Genomic DNA, 25,280 nt, shown 5'->3' with positions numbered 1-25,280 from the left:
CAAATCTGTTGCAATTGTTTTGGATATCTTGCTAACAATAGACAAGAATGACCGAAAACATGACTTCCTTGGTGGTGCACAGTCTGCTGAGGTGGCTGACACCACTAGGTTTAAATACAAAATGCCTAGACATGACAAAGGAATGGGATTAAAGACATACATTCCTTGGCTTCTGTAGCTTTTGAGAAAAGGGAGAAATCATATATACTTGTTTTGTGTCACGCATGCAGGATTTGAGGGGACTCATTGTGAAATAGAGATGGATGAGTGCCTCAGCTCGCCCTGTCTGAACCAGGGTAAATGTCTGGACCAGGTCAGCCGCTTTGTCTGCGAATGCCCAGCAGGTTGGTACACGTGTAGCTATGTTCATGTATTTCTCAGGCTTATGAAATAATTGTAATATGTTTGAGTTTGTTACTATGCTTATCATGTTGTTCTGTTTTCAGGCTTCAGTGGTGAAATGTGCCAGATAGACATAGACGAGTGTTCCAGCACACCTTGTTTAAACGGGGCCAAGTGCATCGACCGACCCAACGGATATGATTGTGAATGTGCTGAAGGTAAAAGGGAATACCAATATGTTAAGTTAAAGTCAAAGCAACATTCTCCTTATCCTCATGTGTAGGGCCTGCTCTGCTGCTGTGCTATAAGAACATGAAATGCTAAACTGCATCACATGAAACCCCATATCCTTTTAAACCCGGAAAATAATAAGAAATAATCACTTGATCCATGATGCAATAGTCTTTGGTTATTTTTCTAAGAGGAAATGTCCTCCCGCAGGTTTCACGGGTCTACTTTGTGAGGAGAACATCAATGACTGCGTGCCAGAGCCCTGCCACCATGGTGTGTGTAAAGATGGCATCGCCACCTTCTCCTGTGAGTGCTATCCTGGATACGTAGGCTCCATCTGTAATATCCAGGTCCAGGAGTGCCACAGCAACCCTTGTCAGAACCGAGGACGCTGCGTCGACCTGGTCAATGCCTACCAGTGTAACTGCTCACCTGGAACCACAGGTAGGTGCTTGGTGTGTTACAGAAGTCATTGCATGTATATTAATGAGACAAGTTCTAATGTATGCTTCAAACTAAAAGAGTCATTTGACATGTGCTAAATGATGCAGTTGTACGACTGTCATTAAATGTTTGGGGGGGCAGCATGAGAAGACACATATCAGGTCACTCTGAAATATCCACCAACGTACTAGACGAGAGGAGTTTCAGACAATTTCTCCTCAAAGAATTGTTTGTGGTGGCACTTTTTGTTTTGCAGGGTTTTAAACAAAGCTCCAAAACCCCAAGTGACATCTGGTTGCTATAGTAACCACACAGCCTGAACTATAAACACAAAACATTGTATAAGTTCTAGTTCCTTAAAGAATAAATTAGCTCTAAATAATCTTATTTGAAAGAGTCTGAGCCAGGTCGCATTCATGTTCTGAGAGCTTTCTCGTTATTTCTTCTTGAGGCTGTTAAAAGTTAAACAGTGGAGGTAACCACTTGATTTGAATGTAAAGACCCCCCATGCCCCACGTTTAGAACTTATGTATAGCTTTCGATGTACAAAGTGTAGAGCACTCTACTTGTGTGTGTGTGTGTGTGTGTGTGTGTGTGTGTGTGTGTAGCAGTCACAAGTCTGGGTTGAGTGGTGCTACCTCACGTTGCTCTGTGGATTAATATGCTCAGTTCAGTACGCTGTACCACCCTGAGGCCTGGTACTGAAGTCTGTGCTGTCCTTACTTTACAAAAACTGCCATCAGGTCTCACTTTCTGGTTTCATGCCTCCACTTCCCCTCCTCTGATCCTTTTTCGCTCTCTGTCTAGTTTTCTCTTTGTATGTCTCTCCCTCTTCCTGTTTCTCATCATTTTCCGCTCTCTTGCTCTCTTCCACTTTAACAATTGTTATTCTTGTTAATTTTCTAACTTAATATCGTACTAGAGTGCCTCTGCTGTATTTTAAGTGTTTGTTAACATTTCTCCGTCTTGCCGAACTACATTTTATGGTGTCTTACTCCCCCTGGTGGTAAATGTGTAAACTGCCACATTTTGTATCAGCTACTTGCTTTATTATGCAACTCACTTCAACCAAAAGGGAAAAAATCACAAAGCATATAAACTGGCTATTTGTTACTATATATTCATTTGTTTTGGATTGTTTCCACTCAGGGGTGAACTGTGAGATCAATGAAGATGACTGTTCCAGCAATCCCTGCGAGTACGGAGAGTGCCACGATGGAATCAACGAGTTCAAATGTGTCTGCGCTCCAGGATACACAGGTATGTTTTCCCAGATAGAGGATAAAATAACTATATTGTTGTAACACTGCAAGCTAATATGTTGATGCTGAGATCAACAGGACGATCAAGAACTAATTCTCCCTGAATTGCTCTCTGATAGGACTCAAATGTGATGCGGAGACTAACGAGTGTATCTCAAACCCGTGTATGAGCGGGGGAACCTGCGTGGACAGGGTCAACGGGTTTCACTGCCTGTGCCCCCCCAGCACCCACAGCCCTCTGTGCCTCTCCGGGACCGACCATTGTGCTCCTCAGCCTTGTGTGCACGGAGAATGTATCGAACAGCAACACGGGTATGTTAACCTTATACTGCTACTCCTGAAAAGGTTATGATCTGAGACCATCTGTCCTTATCTAATCTAATGCTTAAATATGATTTAAGATTAAGATACTTTATTATCCTTATACTGCCTTGCAAGACAACAGTACGACGAAATGGCGACGGCACTCCCTGATGTTAACAGCAATATAAAAGAAGGTCCACAATTAAAAGAGGTCGCAGTAGATAAGGTCAACAATGTAAAAGGAGGTCAAGTAAGAGCAGTACTCAAAGTGCTGTCTAATGTGCAAATAACAATAAACAATAGCAGCATACAATCTATTGGGCAACACCAGGTGCAAACCAGTAGCCGTGTATAATAGCTTAGTATGGCATTCAGACATATTGCACAATAACATGGGCTAACACACATCAGTTATATTGTGGAATTATGCAAAGCAACAGGCGGGCCAACAACCAATTAATTTTTCCCCATGTTGTTTCATTTTAATGGTGCTTCCCCTTCTCTAATTTGACGCGGAGGCTCCTTACTGCTGGAACATTTTGTCCAGCCTGCCCCTGCAGAACATTCAAGTATCAGCACACCTATGTGTGTGTATACAATAGTATAATATTACAAGTAATAGCTATTCTTGAACAGATGCTGGAAATGAGCTGCTGTTATTATCACTTTGTGGTAAATGTGTGTGTTGCCTTTCTTTTGTGTAAAGGTATCATTGTGAGTGTGTAGCCGGCTGGATGGGACAACACTGTGAGCAGGAAAAGGATGAGTGCCAGCCCAGTCCGTGCCATAATGGTGGCTCCTGTCTGGACCGACATAATGGCTACACCTGTATGTGCCACCCTGGATTCAAAGGTAATATTTATCAATAATATATTCCAGCATTGCCATTTTTTTTTACTTAGTCAAGAGAGGAAACAGCAATGCTTTTAAAAAATGAATATTTAAAATACCCCTCCTCTCTCATTAGGTGGAAACTGTGAGAAGAACATAGATGAATGTGCATCCGGGCCCTGTCTGAATCATGGAAATTGTATAGATGGAGTCAACAATTATGCCTGCCAGTGTAGTCCGCCATTCACAGGTTAGTGATTCCACATCCACTTATTATTAGCTGCAATAGGAACCTTTGTAGCAGCCGACTGAATATGGTGTGCTGTGTCAAAATAGGTAAACACTGTGAGGTGGAACAGGTTCCCTGTGCCTCTCATCCATGTGAGAGGGGAGGAGTGTGTCGACCATCTGCAGACTACACCTCTTACACCTGTCAATGTCCTGCTGGTTGGGAAGGTATGTGTGTATCTGTCAGATGTTGTGTTCATATGTGTCTGTCTGGTTGTATGCATGCGAGACAGAGACTATGAGACAGTGTGAGCAAAGTCAAATCTAATATGATGCATTACTGCTAGATTGATGCTGTACTAATATCTTTTGTTTGTTTGTTCACAATCGTGTAGGTACACGCTGCAGTGAAAATGTGAATGAATGCAAAATGAACCCTTGCAAAAATGGTGGTCATTGCATGAACAACCAGGGCAGCTACACGTGTAAATGTCTTCCTGGATACAGAGGACACAACTGTCAGACAGACATCGACGACTGCTCACCCAGTGAGTTTCACTTTCAACTAATTCAGTCACTTTTGTAGTTTCTGTACCCGATGGAAGCTGCACCTCTGCTTTTATGCAGCCATGTGTTGTGTTATCCCAAGCCCTACTGCACAGAAGTATAGAAAGTCCCCTTAGATATGCAGTTACACATGGGTGTAAGCATGCATGATGTAAAGATATCTTAAAATAATAACTTGTTAAAGCAAGGGAAGGTGCTTCTGTAAGCCAGACTGGATGAATTGTTCATTCAGTGACGGCTATTTAAAATAAATGTTTGGTAATAAAAAGCCTATTTTCCCCTCTGTAGATCCATGCCTGAATGGAGGCTCTTGTGTGGACGATGTGGGGAGTTTCTCTTGTGACTGCCGCCCTGGTTTTGAAGGGGAGCGCTGTGAGACTGAGGTGGACGAGTGTGCCAGTCAGCCCTGCAGGAACGGGGCCATCTGCCGGGACTACGTCAACAGCTTTGTGTGCGAGTGCCGACCAGGCTTTGATGGAATCTTGTGTGAACACAACATCCTTGAATGTACCGAGAGGTGAGCCATTCATTCAAAGCACGATGCATAAAACCTCCATTTTATTTCCATTCTTAAACGTTCTGCTTTTCTGCAATAAATTCTTCCCGGATGATGTTTACTGTATATCCTGCATTTACCTGATTAATGAAAGAAAACTATGTTTAAAGCACTTGAACTTGAACCTTTTTTTAGCTGCACTTCATGAATGGCGAGAGGAAAAACTAAAAATATAGTGGCGCTTGTAGATTGTGTACTTCATTAAGTAGCTTTCTTGTTTTCTTTTGTTTGTCCAGCCTCTTCATTCGTGCTGTTTATTAATTCATTAGTCATTAGTCACTCATTTAATTTCCTCCTTCCCTCCAGCTCCTGTCTGAATAATGGGACTTGCATTGATGACATCAACCACTTCTCTTGCCGTTGCCGCCCTGGTTTTTACGGGGCATTCTGTGAGTACGAGCAGAACGAGTGCGACTCCCAGCCTTGTAAGAACGGAGGCACCTGCATTGATGGCCTGGGCACCTACCGCTGCACCTGCCCCGTGCGATACAATGGACAGAACTGCCAGGTAAAGAGTTACTGCAAGTGTCCAGAGCGGGTCAGCGGGTAACATGCGGGAGCTGGGTCATATGTGTTCTACATACAGCAACTAAAGTACCCAGGGTCTATGTATAGAGGGTGTATGCTGCACAGATTGTAAAGCATTATAACAATACAGCTGACCAAAGCAGAATAAAACAAACTGCTGCTTCCACACTGAAGAAGGCTTGACAATCTGAAGACCTTGATTAGAAACATGGTTCGGTTCGATGCACCCAACTGAAATGATCTAACTCAAGAAGGTGGCCGGATGTGATGTCTGTCTGTCAACTGTAACTCTCCCCTCTTGTTTTTTTGTATGCAGAACTTAGTGAACCTCTGCAGCCAGGTGCGCTGTCACAACGGCGGCACCTGCTCTCAGACATCGACCACCTGGACCTGCCACTGTCAAATAGGATGGACCGGACTTTACTGTGACGTCCCTAACATGACCTGCCAGGACTTTGCTGGCAGGAATGGTGAGGAACCACTTCAGTTGAGTTGTTATCTTAACAACACATTATTCATCATTAGAATAGAAGCAGTTATCATTAAATAGGTGTTTCACAGAAGCCGGACAAAGATCATTTTGTTTCCTGCCCACAGTTTCATCAGACAAAATCTTAGAATAAGCAAATATTCACATTCGTTATTCACTATACGCCCCTCCTTTTCGAAATAACTCTAGGTCTGGAAGTTGAAAATGTGTGTAAGAACGCCGGACGTTGCATGGATGTGGACAAATCCCACCGGTGTGAATGCCAGCCAGGATACACGGGCAGCTACTGTGTAGAGATGGTCGACGAGTGCCAGTCAAACCCTTGTCGCAACGGAGCTACATGCAAGGACTATCAGGGCACATACGAGTGCATAGTAAGTCAACTCTCAGCTGTTTGTGTATGCATGTGTTTGTTAGCTTATCTTTCAAGTTGTATGTTAATTCAAACTAGCAGCAATTTTCCCAAAGCACACAATGAGCTAACCTCTGTCTCTTGTTTCATTGCTCCAGTGTAAACCAGGCTACCAGGGGGTCAACTGTGAGTATGATGTTGATGAATGCCACTCTAGGCCATGCCTGCATGGAGGAACCTGTATCAACCTCATCAACCACTTCACCTGCGCCTGCCCACCTGGAACACGTGGTAAGTCTGCTAAATAAATAAACACACACACACACACACACACACAGAATGATACAAACTGTCCTTTATAAACATTCATAAAGCAGCTTCAATGCTTTACTTGATGCACACAGTGATATCCGTCTGTTCTCTACTCTGCAGGCCTTCAGTGTGAAGGGAACGTGGATGACTGTGCCCCCAAGCATGGCTCCTCTAAACCTCACTGTCTGAATGGAGGACAGTGTCTGGACGGTGTGGGCCGTTACACATGCTCTTGCCCTCCAGGATTCGTAGGAGAACACTGTGAGGGGGATCTCAATGAATGCCTGTCTGGGCCCTGCAAAGCCCCCGGCAGCCTCGACTGTGTGCAGCTGGTCAACGACTACCAGTGTCGCTGTCGTCTTGGATACACGGGTATGTTCATATTAGCCGCTCAAAGGGACCCAAATGGGACGCATCCCATTTTGTATGTTAGAAAACCAGCAAGGTGAGAGTGTTTTTGTGCTTCAATCATGTAAATGTTTTGGGAATCATGCAAAGCATTTCATTTATTTTCCAGGTCGTCATTGTGAGTCCATGGTGGATCTGTGTCTGTCTAAGCCGTGCCACAACGGTGGCGTCTGCTCTATGAACATGAGCTCAGTACATGGCTACACCTGCTCCTGTGTTCCCGTAAGTTTCTTTAACGTCTCTTCTGGTTTCATAAGATAACATGGTTTTCAATCCATTCTCCTCTTTTATGCTTGCTTCCTAAATAATATGTTTTCTATTACTTTCTCAGTGCAAACAGACTTTAGAGTTGTTGTTTTTCCCTTGCGCTCTGATTGGATCGTAATCAGTGTTATGCTAAACTTTTTTGTTTTGTTTACATTAAGGTCTTGATTGACAATCTTTCAAATAACTATTGGCATGCCGTGTATATGCATGGTTTTGATTTTGTTCTGTGCATTACATTTTTTGCACATATGCCAGAGTTCAGTGTGAACCGGATGCAAAGGGATATGTCTAAAATAAAACTTCCATAGTGCAAAAAAAGCTAATAATTCCTACTACCTTTTCTCTCCACTAACTTCTTGCTCCCTCTCTTATTCTCATGCTTGCTTCAGAGGGCCACACCATGGCTCAGGTATAGTAGACAAGCAGCAGATTTGTAGGACAACCTAGATGTGCTGTATATTACTTATACTTTGTTTCATTAAACGTCAGCTGCAGTTTTATTGCCCCTTTACAAATGTGTAGCCAAAGCCTAAGTTTTAAAATGACTCTCTCACTTCAACAACATGTTTTGTTTCGTAGGGCTTTACTGGGTTTAACTGTGGTGAACTAGAAGGCTACAGTTGTGTAAAGCTACGTTGCCAGAATGGTGGACGCTGTGCGGAGTCCCCAGTTGGCCACCTGTACTGCCAGTGCCAGTCAGGCTTCAGTGGACCACACTGTGAGAATGAACAGAGGTGTCCATGGACCTGCCAGAATGGAGGAACCTGCATCAAAGACCCCTCCCACCCGTACCAGTACATCTGTCGCTGTCCAATGTACTTCTCCGGACAATACTGCGAGAACAAACTAGTCGTACCTCGCACTCCAACCTGCCCCTATCTGCAGTGTGAGCAGCATTCAGGGGATAAAGTTTGTGACGATCAGTGTAACAACCATGAATGTCAGTGGGATGGAGGCGACTGCTCGCTCAACTGGGCGCAGCCTTGGGTTAACTGCACCGCCAGTGTTTCCTGCTGGGATCTCTTTAAGAATGGACGTTGTGATAAGGAGTGCGACAACCCTGGCTGCCTCTTTGACGGCTTTGAGTGCGTGGATACCACACCGTCCTGCAAGTATGTGACCCTCCTCTTTATTTGGTCTTTGCTGTTGCTATTGAGTGTAAAGTCCAAAACATTTTGAAACCAAATCACCCAACTTTCTTGTACTGTGTGTTTTCAGGTATGACAAGTACTGCGCAGACCACTTTGGGAATGGCATCTGTGACCAGAGCTGCCACACGGAGGCTTGTGGCTGGGACGGCCTGGACTGCTCAGCTGACATTCCCCCTAAAGAGGTGGATGGCACACTGGTCATCGTGGTGCGGCTGCAGCCCAAGGAGCTGCTTGGAGACTTAAGAGGTTTCTTGCGCTCCCTGGGAGCCCTGCTGCACACCAACATGCGTGTGAAGATGGATAAAAATAATGAGCCGATGGTTTACCCTTACTTTGGGGATGAGCACGGACGGCAGATACAGAGGAGCAGAAGCAAGCGGGAGATGGAGAGGGAGGTTATTGGGTAAGGATAGTTCATGATGCGTACTTTCTCTTCTTTCAAGCTCTCTTATAATACTCGTGCGTGTCATTAACAGTCTTTGTATTTTCACATCCATGCAGATCTGTGGTGTACGTCGAACTCGATAACCGTGAATGTTACCAGATCTCTGCCGACTGTTTCTCCAACACTAATGAGGCTGCGTCATTCATTGCAGCAGCACACATCAAGGCTGAACTGCCTTACCCTCTGGTGTCAGTTGACAGTAAGTAGGCCTGTCAGTAACTGTAAATGGATTTTAACTGGTTTGTTTTTAGGTGAAAATAAATCAATTTAAGACAAAATAACTTGTATTTAGTTTATTCTCTTCCAGGTAAACACCCGGATCCAGACGGGCCACCGTTTCTGATGTACCTGGTTGGAGTGGCAGTGGTTATTATCCTGCTTATCCTGGTGCTGGGGATGTTAGCAGCCAAGAGGAAGCACAAACATGGTCACCTGTGGCTGCCTGATGGCTTCTTGGCCAATAAGAATGACAAAAGAAGAGAGCCTGTCGGTCAGGATGACTTTGACATGAAGTGAGTGGATAAACAGACCAACAGCTTGTTTTAGAGAGTATTTAATATATAATAATGATAACAACAACTGGGTGGGAATTCATACCAGAGTGAAATGTTCTCAGGTGATCTCGGGGAAAATGTGGGCATGTGAAAAAGTATCCCTCCCACTGTTATACGATAAGAGCTCAAAGACTTTAGTTGTACTGTCCGGCTCCCAGTGATCAATAGTGCTGTTTGATTGAGAATGATTGGAAGATAGCATGCATGCTGGGTCTTGGAATAAATATAAGTCAAAAGAAATGTTACTTGCAGCTTAAACCTTTTATCTTTTTCTCATATCAGGAATTTTAAGGCCCAAGATGGAGCCATGATTGATGGAGGTCAGAGTCAGAGATGGCTGGAAGACGAGGTCCCGTCCAAGAAAGCAAGAGTAAGTGAATTTAGAAAGGAAAAAAGGAAATAAAGCTGATAACCTATTGGTCCCAACCATGTCATGCTCGCTTGTCAGGAAGGAGGCTAAAAGACGCAAGGGGAAAAGTGGCGTGGCCATATGCACCGGGGTCCCTTGACCTCTCACCTCCAGATATCTGAATGAACATGTGTTCTTCTCCCCTTTACACATACAATTAACGAAAAATGCAATGTGAGTGGTCATCATATACTTCCATCATAATGTTCTAAGACCTTCTACACTTATTTGAAGAGGCGCCTGACCAAAAGACAACGTTTACTTGACAAGCATTGAGATGTGTCTGAAATGAATCTTCAGGTTCCCAGCTTTCAGAGCATGTACACCACTTCTATGTGGGCTACACTGTAGACGTGCTATCTCCCCCTGAAGATCCCCTGGGAAAGGCTTTTTGTTGTTGTGAATGTTGTTTCAATTGTCATTGCTTTTTATAGACTGAGGAAAAACCCTTGCTGCTCATTTCTATGGATGGAGGTGTTGACCGAAGGGAGTGGACCCTGCAGCATCGCAAGGCTGCCGACATCTCCCTCACTCCCCCACAGGCCGACGTGGATGCCGACTGTCTGGATGTTAATGTCAAGGGACCTGGTGAGAAGAATGTTCTTGTACACTTCTAGATCTGATTAATTCTCAAGAGCTTCTTTTAATAGTGAATTTATTTTCTCTCAGATGGCTTCACCCCACTGATGTTGGCGTCGCTGCGTAACGGTGGAGGCCCGGACTGCAGCCTGCACGGAGAAGAGGAGGAGGAGAGCGGAGGAGATGAACCAGGACCGAGTGTCATTTCAGACCTGATCTCTCAGGGTGCTTCTTTGATGGCTCAGACCGACCGTACAGGAGAAACGGCGCTCCACTTGGCTGCTCGCTACGCCAGGGCTGATGCTGCTAAGAGGCTGCTGGACGCTGGAGCTGATCCCAACGCTCATGACAACATGGGCAGAACTCCGCTGCATGCTGCTGTGGCGGCTGACGCCCAGGGAGTCTTCCAGGTGAGACAACAATCAGAATCAGTTATTAACCATTGTAGTTACTAATTAAACTATACTCTTAAAAGGCGAGGGTATCTACTACGAACAGATAATTACTTGTGAAATCTGCATCACTATCGTCCGTCATGTCATTCTCATCATATCTCATGTGTCTGTATCTTTGCCTTCTGTCAGATTTTGATCCGAAATCGTGCAACAGAACTGGATTCCCGGATGAATGACGGCACGACTCCATTGGTGCTGGCAGCCAGGCTCGCTGTGGAGGGCATGGTGGAGGAGCTGATCCACTGCCATGCTGACATCAATGCTGTAGACGACCACGGTCAGCATCTTTTCATATATTTACTCTTCCTGTGGAATGTCTTATTTCTGTACTATAAGTCAGAGGCCGGTTGCCCGAAGCGTCTAATTTAGGATTTTCCTTAAAAATGCACTTTAAAAATAGTGTTTCAGGACGGGGGCAATGCTACTGTTTACGTTTGGATCCAAAAGAAATGTTTATTTTTCGAAAATTCATCAAGTAGTGTGAGCTTTTCTTCGAATTTGTCTTTCTTCTCTTTTGTTTAGGACATTATGAGCCTAAGGTTTTCAACGTTACAAAATAGCAATTTCTATTACACACTAAAACAAATCTTGGGTCTGTGTCCCGTCACCTTTGGACTATGGTAAACTGCAGTATTCGTATAAGAGCATGCTAGCATGTAAGCAGGACAAGCTTATTATATCGATGCATGCAAATTAAAAGTGTATAAGACTTTTTTCAGTCGGGTTGGAACATTTAACTTTAGGAGCTCTGATTAGTCCCAGAAAAATAGTAACATGAATGTGCTTCTTTTCTCACCATCGTAACATTTTAGGCAAATCCGCTCTGCACTGGGCAGCTGCAGTTAATAATGTGGAGGCCACTCTTGTGCTTTTGAAGAATGGAGCCAACCGTGACATGCAGGACAATAAGGTCGGTTCTTGTGTTCTTCATTTATGTTATTTCAACCATTGTTCCTAAGTTTGTGTGCTGATGAAAATGACTCAAATGAAAGTCAAAGCTTACAAAACTGTAAAGTCATGACGTATCTGGAGGTGTGTACTGAAACAAATGTACAAAGTTGTATTTTAAACTATATAAAAACGTACCCACATTGATCTCCACTCCAGACAGAGCTTTTGTGTATTAAAACTCGCTGCTTGTTGTGTGTCCTTCAGGAGGAGACCCCGCTGTTTCTTGCAGCCAGAGAAGGCAGCTTTGAGGCGGCTCAGGTTCTCCTTGACCACTACTCCAACCGTGACATCACCGATCACCTGGATCGGCTGCCCCGCGATACCGCTCAAGAACGCATGCATCATGACATAGTGCGCCTGCTAGACCAGTACAATCTGGTTCACAGCCCACACAACGGCCCTAACCACATGGGCGGAGGAAACTCCTCGGTTATGTGTGGGGCCAACGGAGCGGGCTACATCGGCATGCGCCCCGGGCCGCAGGGGAAGAAGAGCAGGAGGGGTGGAGGTGGAGCGAAGGTGGGAGGTGTTGGCGGGGGAGCTAAGGAGCTAAAAGACATGAAGGCGAAGAGAAGAAAGAAGCCCGCCGGAGGAGAGGGGCCGGCGGTGGGTGCTGGAGTGGGAGGAGGCAGTGGAGGAGGTACAGGAGGAGGTAATGCGAATGGCGTCAAGGCAGCAGGCGGACTTCCAGAGAGCTCCGTCACCATGTCACCTGTTGACTCCCTGGAATCACCACATTCATACACAGGCGACGTGTCCGGTGCCGTCTCCACCACAGCAAACTCCCCTCCCCTCCTGAGCAGCCCGACCTCCAGACCGATGCTGCCCCCCGTCAGCCACATGCTGGGACAGCAGCAGGGCTGGGTGGGTATGACTAAGCACAGCTACAGCGGCCACATGTTCGGCCTCGTGCCGCACCAGATGGGGGGATCGCACACTGGCATGGGCCAACACCACGGCCAGGGCCCGATGCTGACCCCCATGAATGTCACCATGAGCAGAGAGCAGCTGCCGCCCATCGTCACGTTCCAGATGATGGCACCTGGAGGAGGCCAGGCCATGCTGAAGCAGCCTCAGCCGGGGCAGGTACAGGTCACACAGTCCCAGGGACAGAACAAGAATCAGGCTCACTCCCAGCAGGGGCCAGGCCACCACCGATGCGCCCAGGGTATGATGTACCAGATGCCTGAGCAGATGAGCATGGCGCACGGGCTCTCCCACGCCCTGCAGCGCCCCCACACCGTCAGCCACGGAAGCCACGGGGGGCTCGAGGGCCAGTCTCGGCCGCTGCCCTCCTATCCACCCATGCAGAGCCCTGTGGATAAGTACCCTACTCCCCCCTCCCAGCACAGTTTCACCACCACCGGCTCAGAGGGCACCACCCCCGGCCACTCTGCCCACCCACCCAGCGAGCACCCATATCTCACCCCTTCGCCCGAGTCCCCAGACCCTTGGTCGTCCTCTTCGCCACACTCCAACTCGGACTGGTCTGACGTCACCACCAGCCCAACCCCTCTGGGGAACCCCCACCACGCACTGCCGTCTTCACACCGCACACACATTCCAGAGCAGGTGCAGCTGCAGCCGCAGTCGCAACAGATGCAGCAGGCCTCTCAGCAGCCTCCGCTCGGAAACATGCAGGTGTTTGCGTAGGCCGGCCAGAGGAAAGCATAAACAGACTGACTTGGGGGCTCCGTGTTGTTGAATAACAACACACGGTAACTCATACAATGCTTTTCTCACGTCTCGTTAATTCTCTTTTCGTTCTTCATTATAATAATCTGTCACCTCCTCTTTTATGTTTTCTTCTCCTCTTTGCACTTAAGAAGACTGTTTGTATAGTTTCTAAAACGTTATTGAGTATTATCAGCTAGATATCAAAAGTTCTCAATACCAAAACTCACGCAGTTAGCTGTCCATCACCAGCTGAAATCAGTTCCCACGTAGTTCCTGTGATCCCAGCCCAGAATCCTCTGCTCTCTGTTGGCGGAGTCAAGACTTTTCTTTTTGGCTTTTGGCACCCAAACACAAACTGTTTATTGAGGGATCAAGGAGGAAGTGCCAACCAGATGGCGGCCGGCTGGTAGTGCATCAGAAAAACAGACTGTTGAGATGGACACTGAGACGGGGCGGAGGACGTTCTGCATTGATATTGTCTGTTTTTAAAGTCATTTCTTTCTGCTATATGCTATCCTTATGTGTTTAATGTAATAAGCCTGCCAATACTAACTCGTCGTCGCAACCATTCACTCTACTTTTTTATTTCGATGGCTCCCGTTCAGTCGATGCTTTAATTCAGCAAAACTACCTAGTTGTTGTATTATTGTTTTTTATTCATGCGTTGTTTTTTTTAATGTGCTAAAGGGGGAATTTTATGAAATGCTGTTGCATGACTAGAAAGACAAACGTTATTAAATCACAGATTATATAGAAATGCACAGAGATGCATCTTGTTACTAAATGGCTCTACACTTGTGCTAACAACTTAAATGTATTTACTGCATTGATGATAGATATTAGTGTTTCCCATCAAATGTCTGAACACACAGAAGGTTCAAGCAGTTTTTACTGTCATGCTGTAGGTGCAGTGAGACCAGTGTACGTGTTGAAGGTAGTTACTGTTACAGAAATGCAAAAGAGTTGATTTGAAAGCCAAATCGGAGTCAATGTGGACGCAGTTATATCGTGTCTCGCTACAGACAGTGCCACTATATCTCATGTGTTGTTGAGGGATTAATTAAGCTTGACAAACTTTATGCAAAAACATACATTAGTTTTATTATGTTATATGATGAAATGTACATAGACTTACAGCACATTCTGCTTGTTATTACTGAGTTCGGTTTTTGCAAAGACATGTTGACTTGTTTCTGTTTTTATATATGAATTCTGTTCGCACTTCTTGAATGATTCTGAATGTTACAGAGGTGCATGTTTTTATCTTTAAACTGCCTCCTTGCTCAATGTTTTCTCTTCCAAAATCATTTAACCAGTTTTGCCTTTTGCTTAACTACAATCAGTGTATCTCTGCACCTTTTTAATTGTAATAATGATTCATAAACCAAGTCTGGAGGTGAGTAAGGCTTTTTGTCTTCCTTCTGATCATAGCTTTGTGTGACTGCTCTGTAAACACAGACAATCATTCACTGTTTTACTTTTGAAACTTCAAAAAAAAAAAAGGAACATCAGTGTCTCTAAGACCAAATTATTATAATTTTTTCTACCAAAAATGTTGATGTCCAGATTTTTCTCAGTTTGTTTCGGTCATTTTTTTTGGATCTGTAAAAAGACTAAAGTTAGACACACACATCGGAAACCAAGAAATGTTTTGGTTTGAATTACTACTGCAAACAAATGATTCATTAATATCCTCAGTACCTGACACGTCGGGGCCTTTTTATCTGTCCCTATGATGTCCCTGCAGTTTCACAAAACACATGTACTGTGCATTGAGGTGTCAGTCAGCAGTTCTATTAAGAATTACGCATGTCAGTTCCCGTTCATATGCAAGGCCATACGTCTATTTTCTGTATATAAAATGTTTTTTTTATTGTACTTTCCTCTGTTAACCAATAGCCTATAATATACATGGCCTATGAAGTAGTTGTCACCATGTTTGTATAAGGTAGAAGAACTAAAACTGATGAAAAAATACGTTGTCCTGTTGTCAAAAAACCAAATGATCAACCAAATATGCTTACTGAAATAAAGCCCAGATCTTCATAGACTTTTGCACGTATGTCTTTTTTATTTTTTTATATTGTGTATTCGTCCATAAGTTCAGACACAGTGTGTTTGGACTAGTTTTATATGGAAAATTAAAGTATAAAATGCAAACTAATTTTTGACATTTTCTTAAAGTAACAATTAAGTTCAAGACAGCAACTTCTTTTTACTGTGCTTCTTCAAGTTACAAAATACAGGTTGTATTTTACTGAAATACCCGTATTAAACCATTGTCCCTGATATAGGTCTATATATATATATATATATATATATATATATATATATATATATATATATATATATATATATATATATATATATTTATTATAATTATTATAATATTTATTATTAATATTATATTATTATAATTATATTATATATAGTTTATTCATATTTATGCACCCATCAATCTGAAATAATCTTTCCAATGTTGGTAACATATTCAATCATCAATAGTTTCTATTCTTCTGATATTTAAATTAAAATGTGTTTGGGTCAGTGGTTTACTCTTGCCCACTCAACACTGCTAATATCACAGACAACTTTCTATTCTTCCAATTTTAGTTATGTTGTATACTACTGGGTACATTAGTAATATACTGCATCATATAATACAAGAATATCAAAAGTTGTTTTAAATTGTCAAATAAATGTAGTAGGGTAATCTTACAATCCTTCCCTCTGAGATGTAATGGAGGCCTATAAAGTAGCATTACATGGAAATACTAAAAGTATTTCTAAATTGTACTTAAGTACAGTATTTAAATAAATGTACTTAGTTACTACTGCCTTCAAATCACCAATTCACACGTCATTGTACAGCCTAAAATAAACATGAGTTTGTTGCCCGTCCAGCAGGGGGCGCTGTGTCGCACCAGAACTTTTAAATAAGAACACGAAGAAGAAATCTGTACACGGAAGTCATTCAGGATTTGGATTTTTTTTTTTTTTTTACATGCATGAGAATTTAGTAATTCTGGAGACTCTCTCGCTATAAGTTACTCTTTGCTTTGGCGGGAAGTTTAAACCGTAACGTCAGTAAAAGATGTCGGTGTGGAAACCCTGAGAAGATAACGTGCGGTTATAGGCAGACGGTGGATATCCTGCGCGGGTCAATGGACTTGAAATGCTGCTGTTTTGACAGCTGGGTTGAGCCTCCAGTACCTGGTCTGACTGTCTGACAGAGGGAGACCTGCTGAGAACAGACACGAGGTTCAAACCCTAAATAGGGGGTTATTTTATGTAGAGACGCATATTTGTCTATGAAGTTGCTTTTAAGCGCCATTGAAGGAGATCCAGCGACTTCTCTTCTCACCAGTGTTTGTGAGTAAAAACCTCTTTTTGTGTTTCTATCTTCTTCCTCTCCTCACTGTGGTTCTGTATTCACCTCCCAACTATAATTACAAAATCCTAATTACTTGGACTTCTATCTTAATATGTTCTTTTTCTGTAGAGTCTCACACCGACCTGTGGTCATGGCCTCTTCCCGGCTGAAGTACCTCTCTCTGGGCGTGCTGGTGTTCCAGACCACCTCCCTGGTGCTCACCATGCGGTACTCCCGCACCCTGCAGGCCGAGGGCCCACGGTACCTGGCCTCCTCAGCTGTGGTGGTGGCCGAGGTGTTGAAGATCCTCACCTGTGTGCTGCTCGTCTTCAAGGAGCACAGTGAGTGCACCTGAACACAATGCATGTATCACCATTATCCCCACTACCTCACATTTGAGAAGCTGGAAGCAGTTTGTTAAAGTTCAGTAAATGATTGATTGATTATTTTCTAGATTAATTGTTTGGTCCATAAAATGTCAGAAAAAAGTCCAGTGTGCTGTCTTTTTAAATGTTTTGTCAGTCCAACACCCCAAAGATATTCAGCTAAATATCATATAAAACACAGAAAAGCAGGAAATCTCCATATTTGTTTGCCATTTTTGTTTAATTCAGAGGGTTCCTTCTCTTTGAATTACACCTCCTACTTCCTAAAAGTGGGTTTGTTGAATTATCTGTAAAACCTGAAAGCCTCCAGATGTGAAACCTGGACTGATGTAATGCCAGAGAGATGTTATCTTGTGTTATCTCTTATCAATCTTATCTAACCACTTTTACTAAAAGCATATCGAAAACAATAACGTGAAAAGTGCTCTGTAATCTTTAGTATAAACATTCAGACGTGCACAGACCTTTTTATACAACTGACCTCAGTACCCAGTTAAAAAAGACAAATGTATGTTCAAAGCTGATCTTAGATTAGGGGTTAAGAAATAAATAGGAGAACTTGTTTGTTCGTTTAAATGTTTTACAGAATTGTACATATTCTGTCTGGTGGTGAGAAACTTAACATTATTGCTGTGATGTATTTTTATTATGCAATAATTACATTTAGTTTACATGTTAATTTCATGGTTTGTTGAGTTCTTTATGAGTATTTTATAAATGTAGATGTTATGGCAAGTGATGATTTTGTTTCCGTCCGTATAGGTCCCGGGGAGGCACCACATTTCTCTTATAGTTTGTAAATCCCTGGTCTAACCCTGTTTGTTTTATTCCTTAGATTACAGCATGCGAGCTCTGAACGCCATCCTGCGTCAGGAAATTGTGCACAAACCAATAGAAACACTGAAACTGGCTATTCCCTCTGGGATCTACACGCTGCAGAACAACCTGCTGTACGTCGCCTTGTCAAACCTGGACGCAGCCACCTACCAGGTACAGCAGAGGGCTTAAAGAGACTGTGAATCTGACTGAGTCGCAGCTTATCTTTCTGATCCGTTACGTTCTTCCCATGTGGTCTCCATCAGGTGACCTACCAGCTGAAGATCCTGACCACGGCTCTGTTCTCGGTGTCCATGCTGGGCCGCAGGCTGGGCGTCTACCAGTGGCTCTCATTGCTGATCCTAATGGCCGGAGTGGCTTTCGTGCAGGTCCAGTTACAGCTTCTTATTGTCTGTTTACCACTTGTAGATGTGGAAATCACATTATTTCACCGTCTTCTAGAAATAGGCCCCAGAACTTCCTCTCTGGCTCCTCCTTGATGGAAAAATAATTGCAAGCACTTTGAGACACCTGGGTGTTCTGATGAGCAGCTGCCTTTTTTAAATGGATCATTATATTCTACTTATAATCAGATTAAAACTACAAGTAAATGTATTGGTGTGAACTAGGGTGTGTGTTTTGTCCCAGAGTGATGATGGGATGGGAACATTAGAGGTCTTTATTGTTGACGGGAGACGGGATGAGATGATAACAAGCTAAGACATTCTCTGCTGGGGCTGAAAATAAGATTTGATAAACTATGCATCCTCTAAAAGAGAAACAAATGTACCTCCAATCTCTCTCCAGTTACATCCAAGATTCCCTAAAATCTGAGGATAAGATGCTTTTATCACTGTAACCTGAATATCTCTGGGAGTTGCACTGTTGGTCGAACAAAGTAAAACATTTTTAAGATGTCCACCTCAAACTCTGGATAGATGCTTTGGGCATTTGATCACTTCTCTTTTTGCAGACTTCCTCTGCACTACTTAAAGCTGAGGGAGGAGACCTGTTGTTTGGCGTCATTCCATAATTAACAACATATTCTAATTCAAGTGGTCTGAGGGAAAACTAGACTTCTGCAGCTCCTTTTTTTTGTTTTCAAGCTTTATAATCTAGCAGGTGACCGGAGACTTTGGCCAATCACAGGTCATTTCATTAGAAGGTATTGGCTCTGCATGTGCACGTCCTTTCAGATGGTGAAAGTGTTTCCTGACACTGAAGGTATAATCCTGCCATTGGCCGCCTATTTCCTTCCTCCGCTTGAATTACATTCTGCTGACTGGTTGTTATGGAATTTTTGCCCAATGACGGCAAAAACATACTGCCTACGCCAGCTTTAAGGAGATGTAGTATTTGCAGATTTCATAAGGGGGATTCTCTTCATGCTTCCTCTACCTCTTTGTGCTCGCGTTGCTTTTTATATGTCTGTATTACAATCGAACTGAAAGAACATCTCGTTAGTTCCTTTTTGAAAATCTAATTCTGTAGGTGTCACTTTGTCTAATTGAGCTTTTAAGCTCGGCTCAGTATTGGAAGTGTGCCTGTTTTTTATGTTTTAATTAATTACGTGATCTCTAACTTCTTCTAGTGGCCAGATCTAGAGATAAATCTCAGTGGGAGTTCTGTGGTTAGATAAACGGTTAGATAAATAAAACCGAATAATGAGGCCTGAACTGGAACATTAAATGCATCTTGGCCACTAGTGGTTTACGAGGGAAGTGCTGATGAATGTGTCAGAAGGAGAGACTTGTTTTGATATCGCCTCCGCCTCCTTCTTGGCAAAACAAAAGACAATGTCAGGCAGTTGGTATTACACCGGATGTGATCTTAATGCTGGCGGAGCACTCGGACAGAAGCACATTAGTGGAGGAGGACTTGAAGATGCACCTTCACAAATCTACAAGTGGAAACATTTACTCTAACCGTGCTGGGATAAGACTGTGGTTTATCGACGACACCTCCCGAAGGCTCAAATAACAGATCATTACATCATATACGATGCTAACGCAGCCTCTTTGCACCTACAAACAAGCTGTAAGACGGCACGCTAAGAAATAAGTGGCTTTTTATATTTTTAATTGCAGCTTCTCATTTTCATTGTCCGTTTTCAAGGTTTATGCCGTTAGTTCTCACTCAGCAGGGTTTGTTGTGGTATCGAGGTGGCAGGCAAACAGCGTCTTGTTCCAGAAATGGTTCGTTTATTGAAATGATCTCCATCAGAGAATGATTTCGACTCATTGTGGTTTTATCTAAAGGCCCTGTCACACAGCTCCGTACGGCAGAGACATGCCGGCGTAGATGAGAAGTAGCTCAAAATTTGTCCAACTTTTCCGCAGCGGTGTTGTAGCTGACGTATACATAACGAATTCATAACGAATTATTATGCGCATGTCAAACATTGATAGCGTATCACTTACTTATTTAAAACGTATCAGAGCGTCTGGACAACGGAGCTGGAAAAGTGCATCTGGTTCACGTCATGCTGATGCTGGAGAACGGACTAACATGCTGAACGCTAGCTGTACTGTAGAAACACGTTTAATAAGTTACTCCGTCGTCAGGCATCATCTTAACATAGGGTAGGAATAGGTTATCCACTCGTTATCAATACATTGGCTGTAGGTTCACCGTCAGCCGACGTAGCCTATATCTAACGTACCTATAACGTAGTCACGTAGGTATTCACAGTACGTATTCCGTATTCACGTATGTTTAACGTAACGTAACGTCTGCATATCTTATGAAGCACACGTCGGGTACGTCCGGTAATTTTGAACATGCTCAAAACATCAGCGTTCAACAACGCACCCCAGCGTAACACCGCCTGCTCTTAACTGAATACTACTTATACCTTATATCAACGTACACCAGCGTGTTGCCCATATTTGTGTATATGTTATGCATTTGTTGGGTATTCGTCTGATACATTTTGTATAAGTAAGTGATGCGCTATCAATAGGTTAGACATGCGTATCTGTATACGTTCACTTTTCCGATCCGATGAAAAGTTGGACGTATTTGGACAGATTTTCATATACGCCAGCACACGTTTCTGTCATGTGTGACAGGGCCTTTAAGGAAAAGTGCAGTAGCTACAATACTTCTTCTTACTTCGCACAACCAGAGATCATCATCTTTTTTTCTTTTGCACCCATTTTCTTGCTTACTGCAGCACATAACACTCACACTCTGCAGCATCTTTACAACTTGGCAAAGCTGTGAAGATGCCTTTGTATGAATTTCAGGTACTCAGCATCCTGGCTTCAAAGTAGAGAGTGTGACTGTTAACCGTTAGAGAGTTCAGACCTTACTAAGTAAATACTTGCAGAAGTTTCATTGGATATAGATATTTATATAGATGGTGTTCGGCCTCCTCTTGTATTGACACACTGGTTGTGTATATAGTGTTTCCTTTTGCAGTACCTTTTGGAAAATGTTCACTAAATGGGGAAAGATGATACCGCTCCTAAATATTAAGCTAGCTTAGCACAACAACTGGAGACGGCTAGCCTCGTCACAAACAACCCATTCTTTTCTTTATTTCCACATATGGTTCCTAAATATTTGTATTCTTTTATCTTACTTTAGCATCACTGTTAGCTAAGATGTTTAATATTTTGACAGCAGGTAACAGACAACCTCAGATTCACTCTTGTTTCTGGAACGGAGCTGTGGCTGCTTGGAGCTTCACGTCGCTATATTTGCGTTTTTATCTGCGCTGTGTCCGCCATTTCTGTAGCTTATTGTTGGATGTACGATCTGGCACCTACGTTTTTATAAAGGTTGACGCCCAGAAACGTCCTAAACACAGCACAAAATACAGGCAGTCTCTGCATGTACCTCCACACACTTCTAGTGATGATTGAGAGGGATTATTGTCGTAGGAGTCTATATAAAAAATGTAAAATCCTACTTGTGCGGCTTTTAAGGTCAATTTACGAGCTTTCAACCCCATCGTGCAGGCGTCTTCACTTGGAGTTTGCATTTAGCAGCTAACTAAAGCAGCATGTCATGTGATGAACTCTCTGTCTGCTAATAAATATAAATATATATACGTTTCCAAGGTCAACTTTCAAGGTTCATTACAACCCGAGTGTTTCCTCCTGTGTTTGCAGTGGCCCTCTGAGTCTGCAGCGCCCCCAGAGAAGGAGGCCGTCTCCACCAGCTCCCAGTTTGTCGGCGTGGCTTCGGTTCTGGTGGCGTGCTGCTCCAGTGGGTTCGCCGGTGTCTACTTTGAGAAGATCTTAAAGGAGAGCAAACAGAGCGTGTGGGTGCGCAACATTCAGCTAGGTCAGTGTTCATCGATCCGTCGGGTCAATCTGCAGCCAGTCTTTAGACAGTATACCAGCTATTCTTACTTTTGAGGTGTGTGTTTATGACATTTAATCAATTAATTTCCATCAATGTTGTGAAATGTTGTTGAAAACCGATTTGAAAAAGGTTCTACCTCATGTTTCTGAAGCCCTTTCTTCCCTGCACAGAGAGCCAGCTGTGCTTTTTACCTCCGATATGTTTCTGTTAAGATTAATGTTCCTGTCTAGTTTATTTTTACCCTGCAGCGCGTGAGGCATGTGTTAAGTCTCCTGCGAGTCCTGCTGTGAGCTTGCCGCTTTTTCACCTGCATTTAATGTTTGAGCCTAGATCTGCAACGAGAGCAGTGAGGACAATGCTGCGTATGTTGTTGGTAGTTGTAAAACTTTAATAAAAGAAATAAGATAATCTGTGAATAAATCGGGCTCCTCTGCCTCCTCCCAGTGCTCTTTTTCCAGCGTGATGGGGAAACAAGTCAACTGTCAGACTCTGCAGCACTGATCAGATATGAGTCGGGGTTATGTCACTGCGTTGTCTGTTTCTCGTCTCAAATGTTTTCAGAAACGTATTTTAGTGAAATGTTTAGCTGTTAAATGGGGAAAACTTGCCTTTTTCATTTAACAACTGTCAGGATATAGTGACAGTTTCAGCAAATATGATAAAACAAAAGTTGTTTTTGTAAACGTTACCAACTGAACCTTTTTAACTAATTTGTACAAGTTTGATCTGACTTCAGTGCTTACTCACTGTGTGTGTGTGTGTGTGTGTGTGTGTGTGCGTGTGTGCGTGTGTGTGTGTGTGCGTGTGTGTGTGTGTGTGTGTGTGTGTGTGTGTGTGTGTGTTTCCAGGGATGTTCGGCCTGGTGTTTGGCCTCATTGGGATGATGGCCTACGATGGAGATAGTGTGAAGGAGTCGGGAATGTTCCAGGGATACAACACGGTCACCTGGGCAGTCGTAGCGCTGCAGGTAACGCTCACTCCGCTTCCAGCGACTCGATATGTTTTCCTCACCTAACTGTCAGTAATATAATATCCAGCCTCTAGGGATCAGAGTCCCTCTCTGCACGTTCAGGTCATGCCTTTGTCCATCTGTGTCCGTGTGTTTGTTGTTTCTCCAGGCGCTGGGTGGTCTGGTCGTAGCAGCGGTCATCAAGTACGCGGACAACATCCTCAAGGGCTTTGCTACATCGCTCTCCATCATCCTGTCAACGCTTATATCGTACTTCTGGCTACAGGACTTCGACCCCACTGGGTAAAGGAAGCAGTCACTACATCTCCCTTTGTCTTTGCTTGTCTCTCTTATAATCACTATTTCTTGAGCTGACTGTGTCTGCTGTCGTCCACAGCGTGTTCTTCCTGGGGGCCTTGTTGGTCATCACAGCCACTTTCCTCTACGGCTACGAAGGCAAGCAAACCCCCAACCCCAGCAGGGCATAGGACACTCGCGGCTGACACTACAGCAGCAGTATGAGGTCCTGGGGAAGCGTCAAGACGTGGAGGGAAAAGGAGGACAGAGAGCTGGAGAAAAAGAAGGGCAAAGGTCTTTATCATATATTGTGATCACACAGAGCGGAGGAAGAGAAGGAGGTAAGCTGGTTGGGAACAGAGGACGGGAAGAGTTGGGGAAAAGAAGGTGAAAAGCTAAAGCCAGCACAACGCAGTGATTGGGCTCGCATACCAAAAGTGCCTCAGCTGAGAAGGGTAGCCAATGAGAAAAGATAACTAGTATTATTTCTTAAATCATTGCTCCCATGTTACGTTTTGTTCATCTATTTTTAGAAACTGTAGTCTTTTGACAGCGTATACGGTGACAGGATTACCGTTTGACTGGCCAGCTGTGTCTGGGTCATCGGAGTGTATGAATAAAGATGGAATAAACTAATCAGAAATACTGCTCTGGGTTGTAACCGGGGTTATTGTTTGAAGATCTAAGTTTTTCAAGTGAAAAGAACTGACTGATTTTCTTTCTGGTGACGAGTATTTTGTACAATTTGAAATTATGTTAATCCTGGGTGTAAATAATCAGCACCATTTAAATTGTAATCTGTCTTTTTGTTTAATTTATTAATTAATTAATTGGGCTTTCACATGACCTTTCAAAGCCACTGGCTGATGAACACCCAGCTCCTTTATGTCCTGTGCTCGTGTAACAATATATCTGTATGTTGTTGATTGTGTGGCAAAGTGATTTAAACTGATTACATCAGACATGAGGCATTCGTTACAATGTTTTTCTGCTGGAATGATTTTTTTTTCTTGGGATAAAGCGGGTATAATTAATAACTTTATTATTTTAATTACCAGTATGTGAATCTTTTATAAAAAGAAACTGTTTCATTTAACTTTTCTGACTGTTATTGCGTTTGAATTCATTGTGTATCGTCCCCTCAGCTCTACACTAAAACACACACATTTATACACCCCCCCCCCCCCTTCGCTCTCTGATTGTAGGTGAAGTCTAATTTAATTCTTGCCATGTCGTGTTAGAACTTCAAACTACATGACATGAATAAATTCACACTTTGATATTTTTGGCATTTGTTTTAATGAGTTTTAAAAACACTGCATGCAAAAGCCAGACAGTCTGAGAGAAAGGACTGTAACACGGCAGAGTTTCATGTCCTTCATATTACAACACTGTAAAACAACATTACTTAGCCATTTTAAACCAATACCTGCATTAGACTTCAGTCAATACGCACAACAAGTACACAACCTAGCTCCCGTCCTCAGGCACATCTGTTACTTTTAAAAGACACTTGAGGCCCTGATACACACAGACAGCAGACTGTGTGACCTCATGGTCAAGTATAAATGTATTTTCGCTAACATTTTTATTCTAATTGGGGCAACATGTGAAAAAAGTTTCAGCTTTATATTTACCCCTATAAAAGCCTCAATCCTCTGATAATCACACACACCAGTAAAGATCACCTTCTTTTGATTCTCCGGTTAAAAGTGCTGCTCTAGATGTTTCCCTTGATTGTCTATGTGGGCTCTCGGACGCCGTACAACCTGCTCCTGTGTCATGGCTACAATAGGCATGTTT

General features: G+C 43.3%; 2 protein-coding genes across 3 annotated transcripts in view; both read left to right on the top strand.

Moving 5' to 3' along the window:
- The window catches only part of notch2 (notch receptor 2), a 42,539-nt gene extending 27,146 nt beyond the window's left edge, over positions 1 to 15,393 (top strand). Inside the window, 26 exon segments of the mRNA XM_029430227.1 lie at positions 231 to 344; positions 447 to 560; positions 784 to 1,017; positions 2,167 to 2,277; positions 2,399 to 2,591; positions 3,289 to 3,434; positions 3,550 to 3,663; positions 3,750 to 3,869; positions 4,037 to 4,189; positions 4,497 to 4,725; positions 5,071 to 5,272; positions 5,609 to 5,762; positions 5,972 to 6,156; positions 6,293 to 6,425; positions 6,567 to 6,818; positions 6,964 to 7,076; positions 7,701 to 8,233; positions 8,340 to 8,675; positions 8,774 to 8,916; positions 9,025 to 9,229; positions 9,554 to 9,641; positions 10,115 to 10,268; positions 10,350 to 10,669; positions 10,844 to 10,991; positions 11,527 to 11,624; positions 11,870 to 15,393. Coding sequence (XP_029286087.1) covers positions 231 to 344; positions 447 to 560; positions 784 to 1,017; positions 2,167 to 2,277; positions 2,399 to 2,591; positions 3,289 to 3,434; positions 3,550 to 3,663; positions 3,750 to 3,869; positions 4,037 to 4,189; positions 4,497 to 4,725; positions 5,071 to 5,272; positions 5,609 to 5,762; positions 5,972 to 6,156; positions 6,293 to 6,425; positions 6,567 to 6,818; positions 6,964 to 7,076; positions 7,701 to 8,233; positions 8,340 to 8,675; positions 8,774 to 8,916; positions 9,025 to 9,229; positions 9,554 to 9,641; positions 10,115 to 10,268; positions 10,350 to 10,669; positions 10,844 to 10,991; positions 11,527 to 11,624; positions 11,870 to 13,318 — 6,041 coding nt within the window. The 3' untranslated portion in view covers positions 13,319 to 15,393.
- Positions 15,394 to 16,332: 939 nt separating this feature from the next.
- slc35a3a (solute carrier family 35 member A3a) lies at positions 16,333 to 25,079 on the top strand. 2 transcript variants are annotated; one of them, XM_029430230.1, is made up of 8 exons: positions 16,333 to 16,714; positions 16,845 to 17,056; positions 17,937 to 18,091; positions 18,184 to 18,306; positions 22,036 to 22,210; positions 23,080 to 23,198; positions 23,350 to 23,483; positions 23,578 to 23,668. In XM_029430230.1, exons 2-8 carry the CDS (start codon positions 16,867 to 16,869, stop codon positions 23,666 to 23,668), a joined length of 987 nt encoding a protein of 328 aa, XP_029286090.1. In that variant the 5' UTR covers positions 16,333 to 16,714; positions 16,845 to 16,866. The 2 variants fall into 2 exon arrangements, with proteins under 2 accessions (XP_029286090.1, XP_029286088.1); XM_029430228.1 differs by lacking the exon at positions 16,333 to 16,714 and having other exon boundaries at positions 16,867 to 17,056; positions 23,578 to 25,079.
- Positions 25,080 to 25,280: the final 201 nt, after the last annotated feature.

Source organism: Cottoperca gobio, chromosome 4 (genome assembly GCF_900634415.1).
Source record: "Cottoperca gobio chromosome 4, fCotGob3.1, whole genome shotgun sequence".
NCBI lineage: Eukaryota > Metazoa > Chordata > Actinopteri > Perciformes > Bovichtidae > Cottoperca > Cottoperca gobio.
The sequence above is the reverse complement of the archived record's forward strand: the minus strand, read 5'-3'. Positions and strand labels throughout refer to the sequence as shown.